This window comes from Doryrhamphus excisus, linkage group LG13 (assembly GCF_037039965.1).
Source record: "Doryrhamphus excisus strain RoL-2023G ecotype Guam linkage group LG13, RoL_Dexc_Guam_v1.1, whole genome shotgun sequence".
Taxonomy (NCBI): Eukaryota; Metazoa; Chordata; class Actinopteri; order Syngnathiformes; family Syngnathidae; genus Doryrhamphus; species Doryrhamphus excisus.
In genome coordinates, this window is record NC_136369.1 from 21,023,677 (window position 1) to 21,043,978 (window position 20,302).

At 52.6% G+C, this 20,302-nt stretch overlaps 2 protein-coding genes across 3 annotated transcripts; both read right to left on the reverse strand.

The window, feature by feature from the left end:
* Positions 1 to 48: 48 nt before the first annotated feature.
* Positions 49 to 13,581, reverse strand: lrrk1 (leucine-rich repeat kinase 1). 2 transcript variants are annotated; one of them, XM_078795582.1, is made up of 38 exons: positions 13,424 to 13,581; positions 12,431 to 12,516; positions 10,999 to 11,195; positions 10,731 to 10,902; positions 10,501 to 10,674; positions 10,300 to 10,433; positions 9,903 to 10,129; positions 9,608 to 9,735; positions 9,358 to 9,521; positions 9,158 to 9,295; positions 8,867 to 8,979; positions 8,721 to 8,791; positions 7,856 to 7,985; positions 7,299 to 7,411; positions 6,975 to 7,189; positions 6,750 to 6,911; positions 6,360 to 6,532; positions 6,132 to 6,252; positions 5,882 to 6,041; positions 5,542 to 5,720; positions 5,376 to 5,473; positions 5,023 to 5,194; positions 4,788 to 4,957; positions 4,565 to 4,704; positions 4,217 to 4,490; positions 3,885 to 4,048; positions 3,612 to 3,809; positions 3,412 to 3,551; positions 3,205 to 3,342; positions 2,620 to 2,814; positions 2,384 to 2,535; positions 2,179 to 2,296; positions 1,983 to 2,099; positions 1,446 to 1,643; positions 1,157 to 1,371; positions 745 to 1,092; positions 572 to 676; positions 49 to 488 (listed from the first exon to the last, which is right to left on the reverse strand). In XM_078795582.1, the coding sequence occupies exons 2-38, from the start codon at positions 12,468 to 12,470 to the stop codon at positions 311 to 313; spliced, it is 5,931 nt and encodes a 1,976-aa protein (XP_078651708.1). In that variant the 5' UTR covers positions 12,471 to 12,516; positions 13,424 to 13,581; the 3' UTR covers positions 49 to 310. The 2 variants fall into 2 exon arrangements, with proteins under 2 accessions (XP_078651708.1, XP_057944931.2); XM_058088948.2 differs by having other exon boundaries at positions 6,750 to 6,914.
* Positions 13,582 to 13,665: 84 nt separating this feature from the next.
* aldh1a3 (aldehyde dehydrogenase 1 family, member A3) lies at positions 13,666 to 18,743 on the reverse strand. The gene is made up of 13 exons (XM_058089406.2): positions 18,260 to 18,743; positions 18,084 to 18,188; positions 17,123 to 17,263; positions 16,929 to 17,058; positions 15,755 to 15,816; positions 15,548 to 15,676; positions 15,368 to 15,481; positions 15,131 to 15,233; positions 14,748 to 14,932; positions 14,501 to 14,674; positions 14,273 to 14,430; positions 14,051 to 14,125; positions 13,666 to 13,970 (listed from the first exon to the last, which is right to left on the reverse strand). Exons 1-13 carry the CDS (start codon positions 18,335 to 18,337, stop codon positions 13,901 to 13,903), a joined length of 1,524 nt encoding a protein of 507 aa, XP_057945389.2. The 5' UTR covers positions 18,338 to 18,743; the 3' UTR covers positions 13,666 to 13,900.
* Between the last annotated feature and the right edge of the window lie 1,559 nt (positions 18,744 to 20,302).

Sequence of the window (20,302 nt, forward strand, 5' to 3'; positions counted from 1 at the left end):
GGAAACATCGGTGCATGCTGGTAGGGAATGTCACATCATGTGTAAAAAAACATTTATTGAGCACAGTCGTCCTCACACATTGTAACATTTGATAAATACATCAAGCCAAAAGGGCCTGACCTGAGGCTTGGTCAGAGAAAGGCGGAGTCCAGAGGACAAGAAGTGGTCCATGGAAAAAGGACAATCTTCCAAAAAAGGCTCCGTCTACTCAGTTTTTGTTTTGACTTCTAAAAAATATTTCTAATAAAAAGCTGTCAGTCAGTTGACTTGAAGTTGTGTACATGCCCCGCCCCTGCTCCGTCCTCATTGGCTACCTCCTCCTCCTGACGCTGCTCTCCACACGGCCCAGCTCCTCAGAGGTGCGGTAAAAGACATCCAGCGGGCGGGAGTCCCACGCCCTCCACGCACAGACGCTCCACACCGCGTCAGCATTCCGGAAGCCGCACACTACTGTCTCTTTCGCCACAAGCCCCGCCTCCACCAGCGTGCTGACAGCAAGGAGAGAGGGGCGGAGTCAGACCAGCTGCAGGACACCATGTTTATGTAAGTGGGTTTCAGGAAGTAGACTCACCCCAAAGCGGAGGAGCCTCCAGGAGGGTTGAGGACGGCGATGACACGCCCCCTCGGCTCACCGCTATTCGGCTGCACTTCAATTAGCATTACATCTCCGCTGCGCCTGGCGAAGACACATTTGTTGTCAAGCGATTGGCTGACGTTACTCATGGACAAGTGCTTTGCTGCTACCTGAAGACCCAGAGGAGGTCCTCCACCATCACGACCTTGACGGCTTGCAAGCACGGAAAAGACCTTTCAGCTTTCCGCCGCTCGTCACCGCCGCCATCCTGCTGCAAAGATGCGGGCACGATACTGACGTCAGAGGTGTCCACGGAGCAGGACGATGAGATGGAGTGGCCCGTCAGCGAATCGTGGTGCGGGATGAGCTGAATCCCCGCCTCCTCTTTGTAAATCAGCGTCGCGTCTGTGCTTGTAGGCTCCGCCTCCTCCTCATCTTTGACTGCCTCCGTATGAGCGCTGTTGCCCGACGGACGCTGCACACCGAAGACGTCCCGAAGAGGATTGCAGTCGCCGCAACTGACAGATGAAAGCGCGTGAGCGAGACATCCTGGCGGGGCCTGCTGGTGTAGCTCGTACTCACCAGTAGCGGGCGCACGGCGAGAAGGAGGCGGCGTGGAAGAGCAGCAGCGTGTTGCTGACGTCGTCCAGCGTCCACACTGACTCTTCCCCCCACGCGCTGAAGCCAGTCGCCATGGACACGATGGAGGACGGCGGCGCGTACGGGTCCAGCCTCCGCAGAGGGTCAAGGGTCACGCGGTCGACCACCAGGAGACCGGCCCCGTTGGAAAACCACAGCTGCTGACAAATTGGGCAGGGTGAGGGGACGCGGCCTCGCCATGATGCACGGTCGTCACTTCAGGGGCACTGACCTGGGAGCCCCCGCCAACTAAAACCATGCACCGGACCGGGACGGATCTCTGTCTGGGGTCAGAGTCCAGGAGACCGAAGGAGGTCTTATTGAGCGTGTGCGAGCACAGGTAGGCTTCCCCCTCTGCAGGAAGCCCCTCCTGCACGCTGTAGACAGCCACCAGGCCGTCTGACATCCCTGCGAAGACCTGCTCCGGATTCTGTGGAAAAACAGGAACACTTGGAAGCACCAACCTGGATGCCAAAGCTGGAGGTGAAGCTTTAGTCTCTAAAGTCAATCACATTGTTCACACAAGAGCAGACAATGTCCCGCCAACGTTCCGCCAACGTTCCGCCAACGTTCCGCCAACGTCCCTCCCACCAACGTCCCTCCCACCAACGTCCCGCCAACGTCCCGCCCACCATCCTCACATCAACTCCACATGAACAGGAACAACTTTCCCATGCTTGCTAAGCTAATTAGCACAGTTAGCACTCTCTTGTGGACCCAAACGTGACGGCACGGTATCGTGTTTTCTGTGTGCGTGTGAGAGACACACCTGTTCTCCAGCTGGGACAGGGAAGAAGCAGGTAATGACGGCGGGACAGGACAAATGTTTCAGTGGCTGATGCAGTGGACACATGTCTTTGAGGATGTAGATGTACACTTCCTGTTCCTGGCAAGAGACCAGGAAGAAAGAAGACATAGTAGAATTTGCACCAAGAGAGCAGTAGGTGGCGCTGGTACGTACGTACCTCAGTGGCCACCCACAGCGTGTTGGACAACTTCATCTGGCAGCTGACTCTGCTGCCAGGACACGACATCCTCTTCACCTCCACCTGACCTTTCTCCACGTTCAGCACGCTGTAGTTCCTACACCGCAATACCAGAGGTAATAAAGTACTGCTGAGTCCTTCAGTGGGAGGTATGGGAACGAGGGCGTCAGAAACCCATACCCACCTATCATGGCCATCCCCGTCCCAGAAGACCACACTGTGTCCCTTCAGAGAGGACAAGAAGAGCTGCGAGTGGCTGCCGCTCTGCAAAACGTAGCGAAGGCAGGCGAAGCTCGGTTCCATCATGCGTCTGACGCACTGCGACGCCATTGGACGCTGACAAACAAGGAAGTACAAGACGTGTTTAAAGACACCACGTAAAATGATGGTGATGACGGTGGGAAGGAGGACACAGCTCACCTTCTCAGGCTTGGTGTCCCAACATTCCATCATGAGGCCGTGCAGGAAGTGGAACTGCACCTCCTCCGGCTCTCCTAGATGCGGTCTGACTCCTTTGGAGAGCTTCTTGGAGATGTGAAGCTGACGATGTCCCAGCGTGGGCCGACGTCCCGACAACAGCTCATACAGCACCATGCCGTATGAGAACATGTCCACCTGCAGCAGCAACCGCCACGTCAACAATATGCAGCCATAAACGTAAATGTGATGAAGGTCAGAGGACTTCTTCGTTTCAACAGACTTCCTGGCTCGTCTGTGTCTCGTTAGACCAAGGACGTGGTCACAGAGTTCGGATGATGAAGATAAGGAGGCAGCAGGCCTGGCCCAGCTGGAGTTCTGCAAGCTTCTTCTACAGGCGCCAGGCCAAATAAAAACAATGGGAGATGTCGCCCCCGCCCCCGCCCCCGCCCCCCGAGGAGAAGTGAGGCTTGTGTGGACATTACAAGCCAACATGTGCTTCTGATCAGACAAGAAGTCCTAAAGTCCTCATTTTTTCCACAATTCCTCCTGATCAGACAATCACGCCAGATCATTCCGAAGCAGTACCTTCTCGTCATACACGACGCCAGGTTGGACCTCGGGGGCCTGGTAGCCCGGCGTGCCCTCCACCCCCAGCGCCCCCTCATGGAAGGACTGTCGCGAGATTCCGTAGTCAGACAGCTTGACATTGACAGGATGCTCTTCCTGGAAGGTGGACATGCCATGAATGACGGGAAGCCACGACTGGGATGTCACATGATGTCATATGCTGACCTCAAGAGACCAGACCAGGATGTTGTCAGACTTGAGGTCACAGAAGATGATGTTCTTCCTGTGGAGGTAAGCCAGTCCAGCCGCTATCTGGTAGGCCACCTTGAAGGTGATCATGTGACCTAAGGGTGCGTACCTGCAGCCTGCAAAGAGAACGCAGAGGCCAGCTAGGGCTCCGCCTACCGTGACGTGACATCACACACCTTTGCAGCGCTCCTCCAGAACAGAGTTGAGGCTGCCAAGCGGCGCCAGCTGCAAGGCGAAGCACAGCGGGTGGATGGACACGCCAACCAGCGACACCACGCACGGGTGCTGCAGCGAGTGCAGCATGGCGGCCTCTTGCCGAAACTCGGAGAAGCAGCGACATGCGTCAGCTGAGTGCAGGTGTTTCATCATAGTGTCTGCCACAAGGTCAAAGGTTATACCTGACGGACGGGGCCAGAGCCACGCACGCTGGCGTGGAATTGAACAAGTACCTGTGTTGACCGTCTGCTGTCGGCACTTCCGGAAGTGAAAGCGCTTGATGGCCACCGGCTGGTCCCGGTACCGGGCCCGGTAGACGATGGTACCGCTGCCACCCTGCCCGATGATGCTGGCCTCGTCCTCAGAGTATTCCAGGAGGTTCTTCTCCAAAAAGAGCCTGAAACATACGGAGACACGGAACCACTTTGACACCTGGTCCGACCTGCCTACCCATGGAGATGCTTTTGGGACCAAATGTGAGGAGATGATGTCATTAGGAGTGAAGCTACTAAATCCCAATGTGCCTGCTTGTCCTCCCCCTTGGGGGCTGAGAGTGACATGGTACCGTGCAGGGAAGTCGGTCATGAAGAGTTCTGGTACCAGCTCCTGGAGGGGGACGGGCTGCTCCGGGTGTCGAGGACAGATGATGTGATCCTCCTCCGCGGCAGCCAGCGCGCAGTCCTCCATGTTGAAGAGATAAACCCCGCCCCTGTCTGCATCCTGGCCCGGCTGGCCATCCCGCAGCTCCGTCTGGTTCTGTCGGACCCACGAAGCACACCAGGGGCAGGGGGCGTATTGCTCCATGACCAGGCTGCCGTCGCTCTCGGTGGTCGTCAGAGCTGAGACAGACGAGATGAAATAAGCGAGGATTTTTGAGCAGTCAGAAATGCGTCCGCGGTTCCGGCATACCGACCCGGAAACCACTGCTCAATGAGAGCGTTGACGTGGTCCGTGATGAAGGCCATAGCGGAGAAATCCCTGGTCTCTGACTGGCAGATGATCTTGATGCCGCCGCTCTTCTTCTTCTTCCAGTTGACATCTGAAGACTCCACGCTGCAGAAACACGACAACCTTGGAACCCTTTGGCCCAAACTTCCTTCCCAGTTTGACCGGGTTTGACCCTCCACGGCGCCGACCTCAGGTAACCTCCATCAAAGGTGACAAGCAGCCCCTCCCTCCAGTAAATGGTCTGACTGCGCCGGACCCTGAAGGTGCTGCAACGGTTCCTCTGATGGCTCCCTCCAAAGCTGTAGATCACGGAAGTCCGGCTGCAGCGAGTCCGTGTGTTGCGTTTGGGCTCAAACGACTGCGTGAACACAACACGTCACGGACCGGAGAGATGGGTGTCGGAAAAGAAGAGCGTTCCGGTACCTGCCGGTCCATCTCGGTGAGGCTGATGAGCATCCTGGCGATGAAGCGCTCCCAGAAGCCGGCGGGGACGAAGCTCATCTTGAAGAGGCGCTGAAGCATGTTGGTGCTCTGCGGCAGGAAGCAGTGAACGTCCATGGCGGGCCTGGGGGGCAGGAGGTGGGGCAGCAGGTAGCTGAAGACGGACAAAGAGATGTTGAACGTAAGATTGCATCCAATCAACATACACTTCATAAACTAAAGTTTTGGGACACCATGACTCAACGGACTGCGTGTCCATCAATCTTCATTCTAACGCTAGCGTGACATCCTGACAGATCAAGATGGACGAGGCGGAGCGGTGGAGAAGCAGAGACCTGTTGTTGGCCACGGGCAGAGCGATCTCAAACTTGGCCAAAAATTGAAAGTACTGCTCCTCGGTGTGCTGAGTGAATCCAGTCCCGACCAGCAGCATCTGCAGCACAAAGCAACGTCAGCGTCTTCACTTCCTGTTGCAGAGGGACGCTTCCTGAGACGCTTCACCCTGAGGTCTTCGGTTCGGATCACGCCGTTCCTGGCGACACAGCGCGAGGACTTGAGGTGGATGATCCTCTGCAGGCACTCGGACAGCCAGACGGGACACAGGAAGTAGAGCGTGCACAGGCCGTGGCTCGTGTCAGGGAAGTGGAGCAGCGTTCCCGTCTCCATTAGGAAGTTGAGAGCTGACCAAGAATGCAAAGATGGCCGCATGTCATTATGCTGGACCAACAACATTGACGCCACGTGCCGCAGGTCATGACCGATGACCCTAACGGGTAAAGTTTCTAAGGGGGCGGGGCTCGACACAGTGCAATGTACTGATTGGTGGAATGGGAAGAAGTACCAGACTGCAGGTCCTCATAGTCTCTGATGTCACTTTCTGGGTTTTGTTGGATGAAGCGGTCCAGCTGCTCCTCAGTGAGAAACTGGACTTCTCCCTCCGCGTGGCGTCTTCGTTTCTCCGCTATGACGGCTTCCCGCAGGGTCAGGTAGCTACGGGGGATCTGGTGCGAGTGGGAAAAGTCTTTAGGAATGCCAATTGTTGTAGTTTATCCTTAATTCCGAAGAAAAGTGACAAATGAGCACAGACTCACCAGCCTTCCCAACAGCTTCCTGCCGCACGCTGAGGCGCTGCCATCTTTCATCCAGAGCGCTGCCTGGTGAATGAGCTTCTTCAGCCCATCCAAACCTTCTAGTGTCCTACTTGACACCTCGCTGCGGCGCACGCACACACACACACACACACACACACACACACACACACACACACACTGAGGAATCCCTGCGCTATACACCCCCCCATTGCTAAGATGTTTACTGACTGCAGATGTTTACAGCTGATGTCAGGGTACCCACTGGCCCGAGCGCCCGACGGAGAACGGCAAAGTGCCAAGATGTAAGCCCTGAGTGTCGCCAGCCTTTCTGTGCGAAACTTTGAGTCGATGAGATCCAGATGTGTTCCCACGACCACCACAACCGAGTTGGGTGCTCGCGCCTGATGACAGACGTGCAGAGGAACCACACGCACACATGCACAAACACGCACACGCACATGCACACGCACACACACAAGCACACACACAAGCTAGTTGAAAGAGTTTCTGTGAAGACATGGATTGTATGAACCCGCCAAGAATGTGGCCCGACTGAGCCAACTCTACAGCCGACAGCCGTAGATCGGCCATTTATTGATCGGCACCGAGTGCGCTCACCTCGATGTTGAGCAGCCACGTCTGCAGGCTAGCGACGGCCTCCTCGCCCAGCGTGAGGTTCCATGTGAGCACGTAGAGGGCGCTGTCGGTGAAGAAACACTGAGTGACAGCTGACATGCTGGCTGGACCACCCACGTCCCACACGTTGAACACCACAGGCTTCTTCTGGAAGGACAACATCAAGTCACTCCACCCTAACCGGGTCAGAGGTCAGAGTTCTCTCACGTTGTTTTTGCCTCCGTTGGGATGGTCCAGCTCCCACGTGGAGGTGGAGATGCTGCACTCGGCCGGCGTGAAGGCAGACACTTTTCCCATCTGCAGCGCCTCCAGGAGGGCAGACTTGCCCTGTCTTGGCGGACCAATCAGGAGCATCTTCAGGAGCCGACAAGGCTCCGCCTTACGAAGGTGCGCCCGCAGGAACGCAAGAACGGCGGCAGGACCTGAGAGATCAAACATCGAGGACCAATGTAGGCTTTTTACAAGAAGAACTTCAAAATAAAGGTCCAAAAGACAAGACACTCCATTGGTCATTAAAACACAAAGACGGACCTTCTCGCCTCACTTCCTGCGGCACGTTGCTGATGTTGAGGTTCTCGATGTCCAGCTGCCACAGGTTAGTCAGGTGACCCAGCTCTATTGGAAGCTCACGGATGCCGCCATTACTGGCCAGATAACACATCAACACATTTTAGGACTACACACAAGCATCGTTTGGGTTGCTGGCGAGCAGGAAATCCCAGGCAGAAGGAGAGCGTGAGAGCAAGCAGCTCTTATGCAACAGCTGCAAACATCTGGAACTAAACTCCAGGCCCAGCCAGCAGATGTGGTTCTGTCCGGTCTCACACTGGTCCTGACAGTCAGTGTGTTTCATGCCAACAGTGGCCTTTGAACTCGTCTTCTCCTCATGAATGACTTCTCTATTGGACTTACTCAACTGCAGATAGTGACAGGCATACCGTATATTGGCGTTTACAGGAACATTTCTATGAAATAAAGTCATATAAACTCTTATTTTGAAGGGGAGCAGACCTTAATATCAGTGGGTGTCGGACAGAGGTCACCGCTAATAATTCCGGTTGCCATGGCAACCACCGTGCATGACTCACTTGGACAGGTAGAGCTCGCTGAGGCCACTCAGACCACATACAGACTGTGGGACGCACTCCAGCTGGTTGTCGTTCAGGAACAGAACCTCCAGTGAATCCCGAAGAAAAGCCGGGAACTCGATAGGACACGCTGCCGAGTCAGAACCAAGAAGCGGGTCAGGTCAGAAACAAGAGGCGGGTCAGGTCAGAACCAAGAGGCGGGTCAGGTCAGAACCAAGAGGCGGGTCGGGTCAGAACCAAGAGGCGGGTCGGGTCAGAACAAAGAGGCGGGTCAGGTCAGAACCAAGAGGCGGGTCGGGTCAGAACCAAGAGGCGGGTCGGGTCAGAACCAAGAGGCGGGTCAGGTCAGAACCAAGAGGCGGGTCAGGTCAGAACAAAGAGGCGGGTCAGGTCAGAACCAAGAGGCGGGTCAGGTCAGAACCAAGAGGCGGGTCAGGTCAGAACCAAGAAGCGGATCGGGTCAGTCCAGAACCAAGAAGCGGATCGGGTCAGTCCAGAACCAAGAGGCAGGTCAGGTCAGAACCAATAGGCGGGTCAGGTCAGAATCAAGAGGCGGGTAAGGTCAGAATCAAGAGGCGGGTAAGGTCAGAATCAAGAGGCGGGTCAGGTCAGAACTAAGACGCGGGTCAGTCCAGAACCAAGAGGCGGGTCGGGTCAGAACCAAGAAGCGGGTCTGGTCAGAACCAAGAGGGGGGTCGGGTCAGAACCAAGACGGGGGTCGGGTCAGAACCAAGACGCGGGTCAGTCCAGAACCAAGAGGCAGGTCAGGTCAGAACCAAGAGGCGGGTCAGGAGGAATGACATGACTGATTTGCTCGGCGGAAAGACAGGTTGTTTAAACCTTCAGTCCAGCATGATCCATGTACCTGGATCTGGATCTCTTCTGCTCCATGTGGTCAGGAAAGAAAGTCTTCTGGATTTGGGCACCTCTTCGCCTCTGTGGGACACAAGACGTAAAAAAAAAGATAGTCCAGCTGATGGGGTTCACATGCGCACACACGCGTGCACGTACTTGCCCAGTTGGTTCCTGGAAAGGTCAAGTGTCCTGAGCTGGGAGCATGTCCACTTAGAAGGTGCCGGAAGGGTGCTGATGACATTCCCGCACAATCTCAACGAGACCAGCGCCTGACAGGGAGGAAGAGGAGGATGCAAATGAAATATTGTGAACTTGTAGGAAAAGATCAGACATCGAAGATCCAATGAAGGCATGTCTATCACGTGACAACAGCGCCCTCTGGGGGCTAACAAGCAAACAAACCGACAACAAAGAACAAATGAACAGCTCCAGCTGGGTTCCTGGTACCTCCAGCTCAAAGATGTAGGAGGGCAGCTCTTTGAGACAGTTGTCAGAGAAGTCCACATCCTGCAGATGACTTTTCCAGAAGATGGAGATGTTGTCTGGAAGACTCTGAATCTGGTTGGAGGAGGCCTTGCAGTGTTTCTGGAAGCCAACAAATAGTGAGCCCACAGAACCTGACGCTGGGCATGACGCCGTCTTCTCACCAGGGGGCAGGACCAGGGGTCTGGGAAGCTGCTCAGCCTGTTGCGACACACATTGAGGAAGAGCAGGGATTTGAGCGCGTGCACGACGGCGACGGGCAGCGAGGTCAGACGGTTGTCGGACACGTCTAGCTCCTCCAGCTTGCGGAGTCCAATCCAGTTGGTCGCTGAGAAGGATGATGATGATGATATGAAGGATGACTGTGTACCTAATGAAGTGGCCAGGGAGCGTATATAAAGGGGCGGGACTTACAGTCGGGAATATCAAACAAGGACACCAGCCGGTTCTTGGCTGCAGTCAGTCTCTGGATGTGGGTCAGGTGGAGCAGGCCGCTGGGTAAAGTGCTGAGCTGGTTCTGGGACAGATTGACCTGATGTAACCTGGACCAAACATGGACCGGCAGTCAAATCAAAGTCTACGTTCATGCTCGGACAACTTCCAGAAGTGCAATTCCATAAAAGTGCGAGCCCTGCTCGGTACCATGACACTGGAATGATGCTGTTGCCATGGATACAGAGCGACAGTGTAGTGGTTCTGACCCGACTACCTGGAACAGATGACCTCCTGAGAAGTGGCGGCCGGCGGCAGCTCCGTGAGGAGGTTGTTGGACAGGTCCAGGTTCTGGAGGCGGACCAGACCCCAAGGAAGCACGGAAGGCAACGATGCCAGGCTGTTGGAGGACAGGTCCAAGTCGGTGATGAGGGAGGACACGCCCACAAACCAGTCCACTTCTAGCCAGGGCAACTGTAGTCCGCTCCAGCACACACGGAGGGCCTGCACAAGCGGGTCAGGTGGGGTCACAAATGATGATCACATAATGGAGTGAGAAGCCACTACGGCCACGAGGGGGCATTATTCTCATCAGGAGATTGCTATGATATGCTGTAATGTACTAAACAGCCTCAGTTCATTTCCTATGCTGGATGACATCATCAGTCATGAACCTGTTCTCCATCTTGGCTGCTCTCCACCACTCTGCGGTTGAGGAGGCGTGTGCTGAAGGCGGGATGGTCCATCAGCGTGTATGAGGAGAAGCTGGCTCCATTCTGTAACAGGAAGTCCGCAATCTCCTCGCTGCCTGCAACCCGTCAGAGCAACCCGTCAGACACCAGACAGGGTCTGGACCAGCCCCCTGTGATCGTCACCTGCTTGTGCGGCGGCGTAGAGCGGCAAGCCGCTGATGACGGCAAAGTCATCGCTGTGGACGGCGCAGTCTTTGGTGTCGGCGCCGTAGCAGTTGACCAGCAAGCGGACCACGTCCAGGTGGGCCTGCTGACACGAGGTGGCCAGCATCCAGCTGAGAAGCTCGCTCCGAACACCTGAACACACCTACATGAGTCCTCTGATGCGCTGCCATCTGCTACGCTCCACCCACCTGGGATTGAATCCAGCATAACTTGCACCACACTGCTGTGTCCGAAGTACGCCGCCACCATGGCCGGGTTCTGCTTGGACGGTTCTGGTGGAACACTGACCTGAACCTCCTCGAGGAGGTAACGCACACTGTCCACATCGCCATGCTGAGCTGCTACACACAGCAGACGCTCCTGCAATGTGCACACACTCTTAGGAACATGCTGTGTGTGTGTGTGTGTGTGTGTGCGTGCGTGCGTGCGTGCGTGCGCGTGTGCAGGCGCACATACCCCCTCCACACACGGCCCCCCTGCGCTGCACTGCACACAAGAGGCTCGCTGGATCAAGTCCCGGGCCGCCTCCTCCTCGCCCTCCTCGTAAGCCCTATGGATGCTCTCCAGGGTGGGGGAGGGGCCAAACGCACTGCCAAGACCTGGCCCCGGACCCGGGAGGGACGACGCCCTGGCCCCCATCTCATGTCGGAGTTCTGAAACACGCAGGAGAGTGGAGGATGATGACGACGACTAAGGTGGAACACTTCCTGTCGTTAAGCGGAAAGTAGGTCACATGGATTAGAGGCCCAATTTACTGCATGCACACACACACAAGACCGTGTCCAGAACCAGGACTGCTTCCAGAACTAGAACCAACTATGTCCATAGAAAATCCCACAACTGTATCCAGAACCAGAACCGTGATCTGACATGAAGTCAGCCCCGTGTTCTTCAGGTGTCATGTGATGTGAGACCAAATAAACAAAAGATGAGCGGAGGTTCTTCTAGTGATGAGGAAGAGGAAGAAGCGTGGTCAGCGTGTGAAAGTCACTTCCTGTTAGCGAACCCTTCAGCGGAGGGCAGCCAAGCTATGGAGCTGTTAAGACGCAGCTGCCATCGATCCTGCCAGCAGACTCCGCCCCCCAGCCTGTTTACACTTACACTCGCCATGCAGCCAAATTGGCGCCGCCTTTCTTTTCTGTGTCACATGACGACTGACTTTTGACCTCAAAATCAATAATGTGCTTACCTCATCAAAGAACAACAATGACCCCCACAGAAGCTAAAGAACATCAAAGGATGCAATCGACCCCACTGAACCGGACGACGTCATCACCTCCAGCACCCAAACTCCACTCCTGGACACTGAAACATCCTACACTCTGCCCTGCTTTGAATCTAGCACGCATCAGCAGCAGCAGCAGCAGCAGCGTGCTCACTAACCTGCTGGCACACATGCAGTGCTTCATCATCATCATCATCATCATCATCTTCCTTCTGCTCCTTCCACGCCACATCCAGGAAGCAGCTAGCACGCTAACATGGTGATGGGATGGGAGGAGGTGGTGTAACCCAAGGAGGAGTTGGTGGGGGGCGGGGAGGGTGGCGAGAGGAGCTGCCCTGGGATTCTAGAAGGACACGCCCAGCCGGCACAAGCTTTTAGCTTGTCTGTGCTATAGACACTAGCTAAATAAGCTAGAACAACGGACCCCCTGAAAGACTCTGTTTACCACCGACTGTTCATTTCGCACAAATGCAAATTCACTCAACTCTGAGTGAATCGTCCACGCTCGTTCATCAACCACTGAGTGGGCTACTTTGTCGTTGTGATTGTTTACGAATGGCTGCATGCTCTGGCTGTGAGGCAGCAATCGCACAAGGAAGGCTCCGGTTTCACTTCCCGTTTCAGAGTGAACATCCCTGAAGAGCAAAGCATGCTGGGACTTACGGCTCGGTGCGGCCATGTTTGGCTGCGGCGTGCAGGACATCCGTGCTGCATTCACTGACACCGATCACAGAGACTCAGTTGTGCACCTGCAACAACAACGTGACAAACCACACCTCATACATGTGTGATGGACTTCATGATCATGTAAACTTTCACAACCACTAGGGGGCGTATGTATATATATATATATATATATATGTATATATATATATGTGTGTGTGTGTGGTGCCTGAGGGGTTGCTGTGATATGCTGTGATGTCTTATTAAGAGTCCACAGGGCCGCAGCTAACATTAGCATGTGTGCGTATGTTGACTCAAACGTTACAAATAGCAATCAGGTCACACCTTAGCTGCCAACGACGAGCTGCCACCAAACGAAAAGACTGACATGACAAGTGAAGCCGTGTCTGACAGCCGTTGTCCAAGAATTAAGTCAAACAAACGGCTCCCTCGTGTGGCGGGGATAAGTACTGCAGATAAAAGTACGCATCTAATTTAAGTTTATTTATATGTACTGTATTGCACTCGGTGGACGCTCTCTTACTAAAATGTGCGGATGCAGATTTTCCTCAATAAAAACATCAATCATAGACCTTAAATAGAGCAGATGAGTCAGTGTTTCCTGGTTGGAAGTTACAGCACATAACCACATGGCGATTCTATTATTTTCCCCCAGTGGCGTTCAGTAACAGCAATGTCTGGCGACACCCTCCGATTCCCTCCCTTTTTGTACTTATGTAGAATTTCAACAACAAAAATGACAAAAACGAAATATTGTTATGCGGCATGCAACAGTGGCTCATGTATTTTAAAACCTGGGTCAAAGAATGGTGAAACCTTGCGCCAGTTTGCTTTGTGACCTAACGAAGCAAATACATGCCATGACTTTATATTATTGTTTTTCCTTCCACTTTTCAAACCAGGAGTGCAGTGTTTTGCTGCGGCGATGCCTTTACGTACCTCCTTCTGCCGTAAAGTCATAAAGTCACTCACCGGGTGGCATCGCGGACACTTTGATGACCTTTGGGCGACTCGACGTGGAAATTAAACGAGAAAAAAAGAAAAGCCAACTTTCCGCGCAGATGATTGAATGCCAACAGACCGACTTCCTGCTTCTCTGATGCTAACTTCGCGAGAAACACGAACGTTAGCCAAACACCTGGACGCTTCCGAAAACTCCTTTCAGAATAAAAGACAAGACCGGAATTCCTCAAAACAGACGACGCTTTGCAGGAGAGCTTGACGCGTAAGAGTTCTTTATTATAATTAAAGAGTCTATTTAAATATCAAACTATTGTCGACAAAAATACATCTGCATGTTTCACAGCACCAATGTGATTTGTTATTGTTTTACTGTTGTAATTATTATTCATACAAATAGTAGTGAATTACAGGCACATTCGGGCTAAGGTGGTGAAGGGCGTGGTCTGATTGGTGGAGGGCGTGGTCTGTTGTGAAGCTTGACTGCCGTCACAGAGTTTCATTGAGTTTGATGGTGATAGCCTTCACTTCGGAATACTCAGCCAGAGCGTACTCTCCCCTGTCGAGACACGCAAAGACAAGCCAACACGGGCGATGCAGGGGACGCCACGGAAGAGGAAAAACAGGAAGTGGACTTACAGCTCTCGTCCATTTCCTGACATCTTGAAGCCTCCAAATGGCGTTTGGACATGAAGAGCGTTGTAACAGTTCACCCTTTATACAGACACACAACATCCCACGTGTCATTGTTAATAATATAATTATTATTATTATTATAATAAACATGGCTGTTTTGTTCGGCTAGCTCAGCATATATTCACCGACATTAGACTGTTAGCATCTTGCGTTAGCTGGTCTCACCAGACGGTGCCGCAATCCAGGGCGGCCGACACAGACAGAGCTCGGTCCACACTGGTGGTGAAGAGCGCCGCCACCAGGCCGTACTGTGAACTGTTAGCCCTCTCTATCGCCTCCTGCTGGCTTTTGAAGCTCAGGATGCACTGGACCGGACCAAAGATCTGAGAGGGAGTGTAATTCTTCATCATGTCCACCAGGTGTCTCACCAACCACAACATCACGACCTCTGACCTCCTGTGTGGCGATGCGCATGTCATCTTTCACAGCCGAGAAGATGGTGGGGGCGATGAAGAGCCCGTCCTCGCCCATCGCTGCTGCTGCTCCTCCTCCGCACTCCAGACGTGCTCCCTCCTTCTTGCCGCTTTCGATCAGATCCATGATCTTGTCAAACTGCTTCCTGTCGATCTGAGTCCCCGCCGTGGAGGTCATGAGGAAACGTTCGCCTTCATGTGACAAGATGGCTGACTTTTCCGCTCACCTGAGGACCATGTGAAGTGGAAGGATCCAGAGGGTCCCCCATCACGATCTTTTTAACATTTTCCACGCTGCGACGCACAAACTCCTCGTAGATGCTCTCCTCCACAAAGACGCGTGACGCCGCCGTGCAGCACTGGCCTTGGTTGTAGAACGCTCCTTTCTGACTCTCCTCCACCGCCAGCTGCACTGCACGGGCACACGCGCGGCGCAAATAAGTCATCCATATCATCAGCGCACCTCTGCTTGGCGAGCACCGCAATACTAACTGCTTTGCTTTTTCTTTGGCTTTTACGAGAGAAATTCATCCCAAAGAGGGACGCTGAAAAAGTGTGGCCGTTAAGAATGAAAACTAGCTAGAGAAGAGACAGCCAACATAATACGTACAGTCGCAGTCCGCAAACACAATGCAGGGGTTCTTCCCGCCCAGTTCCAGCGTCACGCGCTTCAGATTGCTTCTGGCCGCCGCCTCTTTAATCAGCTGACCAACCTGCACGATGTAAGCCAGCGGTGAGCGGCGTGGCCTCCAAGCATCACGAAATACGCAATCTTTGAGTCTGAACTAAAATGATCTTTTACGCGGCTAAAAACAACGTAGCTAGAGGCTCAAGTAAGGACCCCAACCTCCGTGGACCCCGTGAAGGCCACTTTGTCGATGTCCATGTGACTGGCGATGGCGGCGCCGGCTGTGGGTCCCAATCCTGGCAATATGTTGACCACGCCTGGTGGGAAGTTGGCCTGACAACAAAAACATCATCACCGCGTCCTCATCTTGCTGTCAACAAGGCTCCAGTGACCTCTGACCTCTTTGATGAGGGAGCCGACATGGAGAGCGCTTAGCGGCGTCTGCTCGGCTGGTTTGATGACCAGCGTGTTTCCACAGCTCAGAGCCGGCGCCATTTTCCACATCAGCATGAGCAGAGGAAAGTTCCACTGCGAGTCGGACAAGGCCACATCAAGTTGATTGACGCACGACAAGACAAAGTGAAAGTGAAAGCAAACTGGACTCACTGGGATGATGGCGCCGCACACGCCAACGGGCTCGTGTCGCGTCAAACACACAAAGGTGTCGTCTGGAACAAGAAAGACAAAACGTCTTCTGATGAGACCTTCACTGCCCTCAAGAAATGTCTACTACTCTACTCTACTCTACTAACTACTCTACAGCCTGGCCGACAGGCCGTCACATGACCCTGTGGGAGGACGAGACGTGAACGTGATGGCGCCATCACACCATCAGCCACTTTAGAACTTTAATAGGAACAGTCACCCACCTGTGTACCTGGGTCACATGACAGATCCGGGACCACACCTTGACCTTCTCCAGTTTCCCGTCTGACAGAGCCCGGCCTCGCCCCCAAGCCCCGGCGACACTCGTCGCCTTCTTTGGGGAAGGACTAGCGAGTCACGCCAGCTGATGTCAACGGGAAAGATGAGACGCGGCAACACCGGCCAGCCCCGCCCAGCCCCGCCCAGCCCCGCCCAGCCCCGCCTTCTTGGAGAGAAATAACTAAGGAAGTCACTTTGTGCTGTGATTGTTCTCCATGACGCCCACTAGAGGGCCCTTGGGTGGGTTGCTGGTGACTGAACCAGTGAGGGGTGATATGTTAAAACCACGTGGGGGAATCGTTAGTTTTCGCACATGAGTGAACTTTGGTCTTTAGTGTCGTCTCCCAGCATTCCTTGGAGGTCTAAAGGAGAGGAAAAGGTTTTGTCTGACTATCAGTGGGAGGCCGGGGGAGTACTACTAAGCCGCTAATTAACTAGTTTGATGATCGTAAGCGCCATTCGCTACAAACGTGGTTTATGTTTCATTTCATGTGATTTTACTGGCGGCGCATATTTAGCAACAAGATTTAAGGTCATTTAAAGCATACAAGTCAATGTTTGCAGTGTTTTATTACTGTGTATTATTTTGAAGGTTTGTTTTAACACTGAACAGGAAGTGAAATGTTCTGGGGAAGCACACGATTGTTTACTTAATATAATTGCTATTCTTTTACATCTGGTTTCGGGACAGGCAAGTGATCAGAAGTAAAATAATAGCCACTACAATGATAATCATATTACTCACTTGTCCACTGGGTGGGGCTGCTACACACACACTAATGCCCAGTTTGATACATTGTGGTTGTCTACTTCTTGATCATCAAAAGTGAACATGCAAATGGAAAAGGACACTCACCGACCGGGAGACTTTTTCCGTGGATCTTGTCGGCCCAGCCAGCAAAGTATCGGAGCGTTCTGATGCTTCCGTCCAAGTCCACCAGGAAGGACTGCAGGAAGGGCTTCCCCGTGTCCATCGTCTCCAAAGTCTAGACGCACGGCGGTTTTATCAATCCATCATCATCATCATCATCAGAATATAATGCCACAGACCGCCAGAAGAAGTCGATCCCTCTCCATCAAATCGGCCAGTTTGTGCAGGAGGCGCCCCCTGCTGGATGCGTCCATCCTGCGCCAGGCTGAACCTCTTCGCTGCGCCGCCTTTGCCGCTGCCACCGCCTTGCTGACATCCTCCTGTGCACGACAATCATGACACCAACGCCATCACTTCAGGATGTCAACACAAAGATATTGATTTGAAATCATTATCCAAGGAAGACGTAAGTACCAACATGTCCGTTAGGTAACGCCGTTACCCATGATCCAACAGCAGCCAAACAGTAACACATAGTCTATGCCACGGTTTTTAACATTGTTGTCCTCTATACATGAAATAACACCCCTATGGTCACATTTACACTTGTATTGTAGACATAAAATGAGACATCGAGCGGTTAGCGTGCAGGCCTCACAGCTAGGAGACCAGGGTTCAATTCCACCCTCGGCCATCTCTGTGTGAATGGTTGTTTGTCTATATGTGCCCTGTGATTGGCTGGCCACCAGTCCAGGGTGGACCCCGCCTCTCACCCCAAGACAGCTGGGATAGGCTCCAGCACCCCCGCGACCCTCGTGAGGCTAAGCGGTAGAAAATGAATGAATGAGTGAATGAATAAAGGCATAAAATATACATATTGTGTGATTAATGTGATAATACCGACACCTAGTGACCAGTATAGAATACTACAAAGCACATATTTCAATACCTTCATACCTGTATTTTACTTCATGTAGCCATTAAGCTATGATGCTTTTATTTAGCCATTATGTTTGCTTACTGTGAACAAATAAATGAGTTTTAAATCACTAGCTTTTTTACAAAATGTGAAAAACAAAAAGTGGCCCCACATCTTTTCGGTATTCAGTCCTTGGTGGGAAGTTTGGACACCCATGCAATACGCTCTAACCATCATTTAGTCCAGCGGCAGGACTGCTGTGGAAGGCAAAAACACCTTACGTGGTCTGCCTCGTGCACGTCACAGATCTTGACCCCCGTGGCGGGGTTAAATGTGGCAAAGGTCCTTCCTGCGCTGGATGCTCGCCACTCGTTGTTGATGAAGATCTGAAAGAAACAAACGTGAACTTAGCCTCCTTTCACTCCCTTCCCAACCCTGACACTTGATCCCTCCTTACCTTGGTGTACCTGACCTCTTGTACCAGGACGGGCCGAGGGAGGGCCGCTCCGTTTTCTGTGGTCCCGTTGTGAGACATTCCTGGTGGGTAGCTGACTCATGTGAGCTCCTCCTGCTCCGCCTCGGCTTTTTTAGGAGGGAACTAGGCTCCGCCCTCCTCAGCGCTCAAACTCCGCCCATGCACCTTACAAAAGCACCTCCACGACCCCGCAGCTGACCTCTTGACTGTTGCACTTTAACGAGAGGAAGCGTGGCCAAGCTGCACTTTGATCACGTGACATGTCAATCACCTCTTTTGTCCGCTAATTGACTAATTAGCGTCACTTGAGCAACACTTTGTCGGGAACCAGGAAATAATCTAAAGTGGAACACCAACCGTGGAGCAACTAATAAGCTTCATATAAAAGATTGAAAGGATTTCCAGATTTGTTCCCAAGCATCACGGCAAATGTTAGCAGGCAGACACACGTGAGAGCCAAAGACAAAGAAAGTCTGATAGACTTGCAGGGGGAGTTGGGAGGGAGGGGGGTGGGGGGTGCAGAGATGAACCCGTCCAGGTGTTCAGAACCAAACAAAGAGTCTTTTCAGTCGCCGCCCCTGCCCCGCTTGTTGCTAGGTAGAATATCAAAGTCAAAGAAGACTTTGTTCAACTTAGCGTGGAACTAGCGACTCATTGATACTTCATGCTTCTGACGTGTTAGCACAAAACTAGCATCTTTGTGCCTGCTGATGTGAAGGTTCTGGTGGTTCTGACTGTGGGACCGCAGTCATGACTCTGCTTTCCCTTCTTGTACCAATCGTACTGAACGCTGGGCATGCGGGGTTCTCGCCGCACAAATGTCAGCCAGCCTTGACCGTGACCTTCTCAGGTGGACTCGCTGGCTGAGATGGCTTTTAGTCCAGTTAGGCTACCCCCAGGACCACGACCCCGTCTGGCTCAGTGTAAGGTGATGCTTTAATGGATGGGCCAGTGCTCTGCTTAAAGTGAGACCCTTCAGAGGGGACTCAACTCTGTTCCTGCCGAACCACTTCAATGGATCAATGCGGCCTATTGTTATACACACACACACACACACACACACAGCAGCTGGCATCTGCTGACAACTTTTGACGAGCAGGTAAGAGATGTTTTCTCCTGAAATGGTGCAGACACAAACCCATCCTATTGAAGGAGACCGAGTCCAACTAACGACAACGGAGGAGGCGGCTCAGAACATAAAATGCTGCAGAGTCCACGGCTAGGAGGCTAAGCTCACATTAGCTAACATTAGCTTCTTGCCGTCAGTCTGGACATGCAACTGCAGACGTTACAATGACTGACATGCTTGAATCGGCTCTAGAACCCTGATAAGTGAACCCCCTCAAGTAGTATTCTTTATAAACGACTTTTTGTAATTGGGGCATAGAAAACCTGTCTACGATCTTCTAAATGCATTAAAGCCCCCGATCATGAAATAACACCCCTACAGTTACCTTTACACTCCTGTTACAAGAGACTGCAAGAGACATAAAACATAAGCGATTTAAGACAATGTATGTTGCTGTCAATGTTTTCCAGTAGCGAAGAAAGGAAGTGGCGTTTTAGCTTAGTGTGGTTTACAGCTGCAGATGTAGGGATTATTGCGCCCCATCATTCGACCCTGATGTTGTCCCAGCAATCATGTCTGGTGCTTGTGTGCTGCAACAAACATCACAGTAACTTTACCAACACCCAGTGACGAGTGTGAGTCTTCTGAATGCTTTATATTTGTACTTTCATATTTGTACCATTTTTATGCTAGCAAAATGCTTAATTTTGGCAAAAAATGTGCCTAAAAATGTGTTTGTGACTAAAATATTTGTGAAAAGGTGATAGTAAAGCAGCAAAATTCTAAAGAAACTGTAGAGCTTAGTAGGGCCTCAGATGCCAAGAAAAACACCCTCTTTCAAAACCCCCAAAATAAGAACTTGTCGTAAGATGATCTGATTCTTGACTCGCTGCCATCCTCTCAGCTTTTGTTCAACACACACACACACACACACACACACAACCAACCACGGATAT